Raw genomic sequence first — 7,173 nt, 5'->3', positions numbered from 1 at the left:
TGAATGTTTCAGTGTCACAGTGTGGTGACAGGAATTCCTGCAACAATTTTGCCACCTGGAATGATGAAGCCAAGACAAGGAGAGCAGAGAGCCAGGAGACGTTGTGAAGAAGCCAAGATTGAACATTTGTTAGTTAATATTTAATTTTCCAATTGGGGTGGTATTTTCTTTACTTGAAGTCAGAGGTATTCTGAGAATATTTAATTTGTTTTATTTTCTAAAACACAAATTTTAAAAACCTTCTTTTCTATTTTACTGTCTATTTTTTAAAAATTTACTTTACGCACGGCATAGTGGGTTGAACTGCTGCCTGTGATGCTGGCTTTCCATCCCATAAGAGCACCGGTTCACGTTCCAGCTGCTTCACTTGCTACAATCTGGGGAGTCAACCAGAGGGTGAATGAAATTATCTGTCTATCTGTCTGTCTGTCTGTCTATCTACCTATCTATCATCTCTCCTTTTGTCTAGGTAACTCTGCTTTTGGAAATAATTAAATATTTAAAACAATTACATTATGAAGCATATTTCCAAATATAATACAAGTAACCTAATTCTAAATGCTCAATATGTTAGGTGAATTTTATTTTAACAATTAAATTCAGAGTTGTATGTAAAATAGTCAATTATTCCTCAAGAAAACTTGATCTAACTTTACTGTTTTCTTTTTAATTATCATCCCATCATTATGAGTTTCTTAGAAATACTAGTTCATACAGGAATTGGCATTTTAAAAGAGGAAATACAAGTGTCTTCATTTAAAAACACAATCTGTTCAGTTCATTCTTAAGAGAAACTGGTGCTTAGAAAATTAGAATTACATTAAAGTAAATGAAAATCATTTCAGACATATCTTCATTATTGAAATTCTTAATTTTATTTGATATTTTTCCCATGGGTATATAAAACTATTAAGAAAATTAAAATAACAATAAAAGCAACTTTAAAAACTGTATTTTTACCAGAAATTTTCACTTTACAAACTAAAAAATAAAATGTTAAAAAGTTGCATATTTCTTAAATCAATGTTACATGTAAGTAGGAATCAATACAACAGTCTTGGAAATATTTATGGAGACAAAGGCAAGAGTGGAAGCAGTGGTTAACACATGTTTATGTAAATTAGATTTTGTTGGAATGCTTACCAGAAAAGGGAAGATTCTACTTATTTATTAAGGTACTTGGGTGCAAAGGATTTAATTTTCTTGAAAGAATGAACCTCTACTGCAAACTAGAATGGCTTGATATGATCATACACATGCACACACATCTGCAACTTGCAATGAGACAACTTTAAATACAGTTTTGTAAGCTGGTATCATTTATTATGCTGAATAATAAAAAAATAAGCAATTTATGCTGAGGTGGTCTATTACCATGTCATTAAGCTATAACTACAATTCCTCTGGACATGTTATATTATGTCTTATTATTTCTTTGTGCATACAGAGAGAATTTAGTTTTCTGAAATTATCTTGATTACATACATGAGGAGATCTGATATACCTATTTACATATTGCAGTCTTGTTTCCTGGTGTTCCTCCTAAACAACTTTTTACATATGAGGTAAATACTTTCCTACATAGTGATTCAGAAAGCCAATGAATTAGAATCGGCATATGAGAGCATCACAGAAATTATTATTTTTTTAAAAAAGATTTATTTATTTATTTGAAAGGCGGAGTTACAGAGAGCGAGAAGGAAAGACACAGAGAGAAAGATCTTCCATACACTAGTTGCTCCCTAAATGGTCACAATGACTGTGGCCAAAGTCAGGAGCAGAAGCTTCTTCTGGGTCTCTTATGTGAGTGCAGGGGCCAATGGAGTTGGGTCATCCTCTCATGCACATTAGCAGGGAGTCAGATAGGAAGAGGAATAGCCAGAACGCAAATCCACACTCATATCTGATGCCAGTCCTGCAGGCCATGGCTTAACTGATTGTGCAACAGCACTGGGCCCTACACATAAATAATTACAAAAAAACAGTATTCACAACATATATTATTAAAAACTGAAAAGTAAGACACATTAAAAAATACTATGGGCTTTATACTAGATACTTTATACGTAAAAGTTTTGGTTAGAAAGTGTTGAGGATAGAAAACTCAAAATAACAGCATACAATACACAGAGACTATGCATGTGTGTGTATGTGTAAGTATACAGATATTTAAGGTGTTCAAAAATGTCTTGAAGAATGATCTAATTAAAAGATTAGAAATTTGGGGCTTAACATTTAACTTTGGAATAACATTCAAAACTATAAGCAAAGTGAGAATGTTGGGGAAATGTCTAAATGGTGTCTATGCTATGCAAAGAAATCTAACAAATCAATATAAATAAAAAATATATGCCAATAGAAAAATAAAGATAATGAAGCCGGCGCCGTGGCTCACTAGGCTAATCCTCTGCCTTGCGGCACCGGCACACCGGGTTCTAGTCCCGATCGGGGCGCTGGATTCTGTCCAGGTTGCCCCTCTTCCAGGCCAGCTCTCTGCTGTGACCCTGGAGTACAGTGGAGGATGGCCCAAGTCCTTGGGCCCTGCACCCCATGGGAGGCCAGGATGAGTACCTGGCTCCTGCCATCGGATCAGCGCGGTGCGCCAGCCGCAGCGCGCTGGCCACGGCGGCCATTGGAGGGTGAACCAACAGCAAAAGGAAGACCTTTCTCTCTGTCTCTCTCTCTCACTTCCACTCTGCCTGTCAAAAAAAAAAAAAAAAAAAAAAAAAAAAGATAGTGAAACATTAACTCACAAATAATAGAACACAAATGGACAAAAAAATTATTTAAATTTTAATTAAAAATGTAGTAAAAAATTTAGAAGAGAGCAATAGTGAGATATATGCTTTAAATATCATGTTGTATTGGCCAACAACGTAAACAAAATCCTTTGTTCCCTGGAGTATATGGAAAAGGGTACTCCCTACAATGTTAATAGAAATGTAAGCTTTATAGACAACACTTGGGCAGTGTTAATGAAGTTTTTTTAAAATTTTTCTTTCAATAATTATTTCCAAGTCTATACATTTTAAATTATATATACGCATATACATATGCGTATATATGAGTCTGCAAGGCTGTTTACTTCCAATTCGTTTATGATAGAGAATAAAAGGAGAAAACATGCTAGCAATATATATGGCTATCAATAAGAAATTAGCTACATTATGGTACAGTTATTGAACAAAAATGAAAATCCTTAAAGATAATATTTATGGGCGTGTAAATTGACCATGGCATGTTATCACATTAAGAAAGTAATTTCAAAAACTATGATATGCTCTTATTTTTGTTAAGTTACCTATGGGTATATGTATAAAAAAAAACCTGGGAGGATATACAAAAAATTATATCAGAAGACCTGCCTGGAAATAAGATTTTACTTATATGTTACTTTTTAATTTTTTCATTGACCATAATATTTTTACTGGCAGAAAAATATTGTAATTTTATACTATGTGTAATGCATATACAAATAATTTCAATACAAATAAAAAGCTTTCTCAATATAGCTAAAATCATACCAAAGAAAATATTTTAATATTTCTTTGCTACTAGCAATATATGAAACAATGATTTGAATATATTTTACAAGAAGGAACTAAACAAAGTAAACAAAATTAAAATAACGACAGCCATAACAATACTATTTTCAAGACATTTGATATGAGTAGATAATAATTTTAAATTAATTATTTAATTGTTTTCCAAATGAATGTGAAATAGCACATATTAAAAACAATAAAATACAATTCTGTTTTTTAAAGTCTTTAAAATAGGTTGAGTAATAATATGAGAGGTAGGAAAAAAAGTCAGATCTGGGAATGGGTCTAAAATAAAAACTAAACTAGAAAGTAGGCTATGTGATATAACTTCAACTGCCCAGAAAACAGTGAGTTTTTGATCAATCAAGGTGAAAAGTGAATTTTAAAAGCTTACATAGCTCTCACAGTCTTATAAAAGCAGACATTAAAAATCAGCCAAGAAACTTACTTTTCTGGACCCTGAGAGAATATCACTACCCAGAATGATATAAAACAGATTAAAAACCACAAATTTTAAACATAATTTCTATATTCTACACATACTACTGGCAAAATCTTAAGGCATAACATGAAGCTTTACAGGTATAGAGATTCAAGACCAGACCAACTTTGGCTCACCTGAACTGATACAGGTATATAACAAGCAATACAAACATTAAGGTTTTCCTACATAAGTCATAATTTAGATAATTAGAAAGTAATTGAATAATAGTCAATCAGTGGAAAGAATAACAAAATACCCCATAGAAACACTTTGTAGACAAAATTAAAAACCTTCATCCTATTAATTTAAACCACTGGAAAAACAACCACATTGGGATATAAATTTAAAAAAAGTTCAACCATAACCATATCAGGATATAAATTTAAAAGAAACTAACCACTTCCTATTTTAAACACTAATTCAAAATAAAATTGGATATTTAACTGAATTTGAACTATTGTCTAAACTTTTGATTTTTCAATAAAGGATAAAAAGCTAGAAATTTCATTGGCAAAAATAAATTATTTTGGAAACTTTGAGTATATTTTCCTAGAAGAAATTAAAGTCAGTACTATTAAAACAAGAAAGAAAATATGCAGGAATCTCAAATAATTACCTCACTTCAGTCGCCACAAAATGTAATAAAATATATTTAAGTATATTTATTGCTATGACAAGTATATCAAAATAAGAAAAAAATACACAAACTAAAAAGTGTGCTTCTGTAAAGGGAATCGATCTTGTAAGAATCCTTTATTTTTCCACAAAAAAAGTCTTTGTATAAAAAGCCTTTTGTTACAAAGTTTGCTAAACTAGCAGCCACCCAGCAGGATTTAAAATTAACAGAGGACACTTCAGAGAGAGATCCTTCCGGTTTCCCCAACCTGCTACAGAAATCCGGCTGCTGAGGGTTAAGTGTCTGTTTCCTAGTACCCCTGGGCCAAAGCGATGTTGAGAGGTTTGGAGCCCAAGATGCGACCATTCATCACAGTCATTGCTCTAGCGGCATCCTCAGAAGAGGAGAAGCAGATCAAGCCGAAACCTTTGCTTTGTCCTTCTTCCTGCATCACCTTAACTCTGCTAATGGACCCAAAGGAAGAAAACTCCTTTCGGAGTTTTTCATCATCAATGTTCTCATCAAGGTTCTTAATGTAGAGTTTCGCCCCCTGGCACCCGCGGATTCTTTCCTTTTTCAACTGTTCAAACATTTGCTTTAACTCAGCCTGCCGCTCTACCTTCTTCTGTGCCCGACCTACAAAAATGGGCTGCCCGTTTACTTCCTTGCCGTTCATTTCTTCCACGGCCTTTCTGGCGGCCTCGTGGCTGTCAAAACTCACAAAGCCAAAGCCTCTGGATTTCCCACAGGAGTTGGTCATCACCTTAACACTGAGAATTCTGCCGTACGTACTGAAGACTTCCCGCAGCCTCTCATCATCCATGTCGTCCCCGAAGTTTTTGATGTAGACATTGGTGAATTCACTGGCTTTGTTTCTGAGCTCGGCTTCCCGATCTTTGCGGCTTTTGAATCTGCCCACAAACACCTTGCAGTCCTTGAGGAACTTCCCGTTCATCTCCTCGATGGCCCTGTCTGCGGCGCTCTGGCTCTGGAAGTGCACGAACGCATAACCCTTGGAGCCCCGGTCATCACTCATCACCTTGGAAGAAAGGATCTTTCCAAAAGCTGAAAAACATTCATAAAGGCTTTTGTTGTCTATGGACTTGTCCAGATTCTTGATGAAGACGTTCCCGATTCCAGATTTCCTCAAGTAGGCGTCCCGTTGGGACCACATGAGTCGGATGGCCTTGCCTTTCACCACATCAAAGTTCATTGTGTCCAGGGCCTTCTGGGCATCGGCCAGCTGCAGGAAGTTGACGTAGGCATAGCCCAGAGAGCGGCGGGTCACCAGGTCCCTGCAGATGCGGATGGACAACACGGGCCCCACCCTGCTGAACTTCTTGAACAGCAGGTCCTCGGTGACATCGGAATGGAGGTCGCCCACATAGAGGGAGGCCATGCGGTACTTGGCCGCCACATTCATCTCCTTGTCTTTCACCACCAGGTGTTTTCAGAAAGAGTCCTGCAAGGGGGGGGAGCCTAGGCCACAGCTCAGACCCGGCTCCAGTGAGGTGGCCTCGGGAGCACCGCGTAGAAGCCAAGCAGTGGACTTCAGGTGCAGCTCTCCCAAGCTCAGGCAACAACTTCGTCCAAAAGTCTCCACAGCCACCGATCTGCGCCTCCCTGGGACTCAGCGGCGGAACGCCAAGCGCCAAGCTCCGGGAAAGGCTAGGAGGAGCAGCCGTCCCTGCCCGCCTGTGTGTGAGCTCCCTTCCAGCGCGCCTGGCCCTCCATCTGCGCCTTCTCCACACACACACACACACAGGAGAGTCCGCGCGCGCGGTCGCTGGTTTCTGAATAAAAATAGGCCTAGCTCGCACTGGTTTAAAGTTACAGCTGCTCTGAGAACTCCACAAGTGGCATCTGAGGCAGCCGGCCGGGCCCCCAGGGCGCACGAGCGGGACAGGCGCGACCCGAACCCACCTGGTACCCGGTTCGGCGGGCGCTGCCTCCCCACGGAGGTCCCGGAGCGCCGCGGGCTTCGCGCGACCCGACGAACCCGGGCGACCTCCGTTCAGGCCGTCCCCGCGCGGCGCCCGAGGGCTGACCGACCGACGGACGGACCCACGGACTCACGGACGCAGCCGAGAAGGCAGCGGTCGGTCGAGGACTGGGGGTGCTCACCCGAGCTGCGGCCGGCCGGGGGCGGGCGGGAAACCCGGAACTCCAGCGCTGAACTTCCCGCGCACTCGCTGCCAAGTGGGATGTTTTCTTTTTCATATTTTTTTTTTTTTTTCAGAACGTTTTTCTTCCCCCCGCCCCTCTTACACGTTTCCCACCCCCCTCAGACTGTTAAACTGAGAAGCGGGAGGCGGTGACTAGGGTGGAGAGAGGCAGCCTGGGGGAGTGGCCCCAGTAAACCCACCCGCCTGGGGCTCAGCTTGGGGCTGCCTGGAGGAGGGTTTCCAAATGTGGATCAGTGCCTGCCACTTACTCGCTGCAAACTCTCCAAGAGTTTCCTGGGACTCTTGGATAAGCTCCAATATCCGTACCTCGTTCTACTGAGTCCTGCAGGACTCTCGTCAAGT

General features: G+C 39.8%; 1 protein-coding gene across 1 annotated transcript; it reads right to left on the bottom strand.

Moving 5' to 3' along the window:
- Nucleotides 1-852: 852 nt before the first annotated feature.
- PABPC4L (poly(A) binding protein cytoplasmic 4 like) lies at nt 853-6,941 on the bottom strand. Its single transcript, XM_051820061.3, has one exon. It carries the CDS (start codon nt 6,066-6,068, stop codon nt 4,956-4,958), a length of 1,113 nt encoding a protein of 370 aa, XP_051676021.1. The 5' UTR covers nt 6,069-6,941; the 3' UTR covers nt 853-4,955.
- Between the last annotated feature and the right edge of the window lie 232 nt (nt 6,942-7,173).

This window comes from Oryctolagus cuniculus, chromosome 8 (assembly GCF_051225735.1).
Source record: "Oryctolagus cuniculus isolate XC-2025 breed Fujian yellow rabbit chromosome 8, ASM5122573v1, whole genome shotgun sequence".
Lineage (NCBI taxonomy): Eukaryota > Metazoa > Chordata > Mammalia > Lagomorpha > Leporidae > Oryctolagus > Oryctolagus cuniculus.
This window is presented reverse-complemented; position numbering and strand designations above follow the sequence as displayed.

Bases quoted from the DNA above. Each gene is read 5' to 3' on its own strand.
- PABPC4L (XM_051820061.3), bottom strand. From the start codon at position 6,068: ATGAATGTGGCGGCCAAGTACCGCATGGCCTCCCTCTATGTGGGCGAC.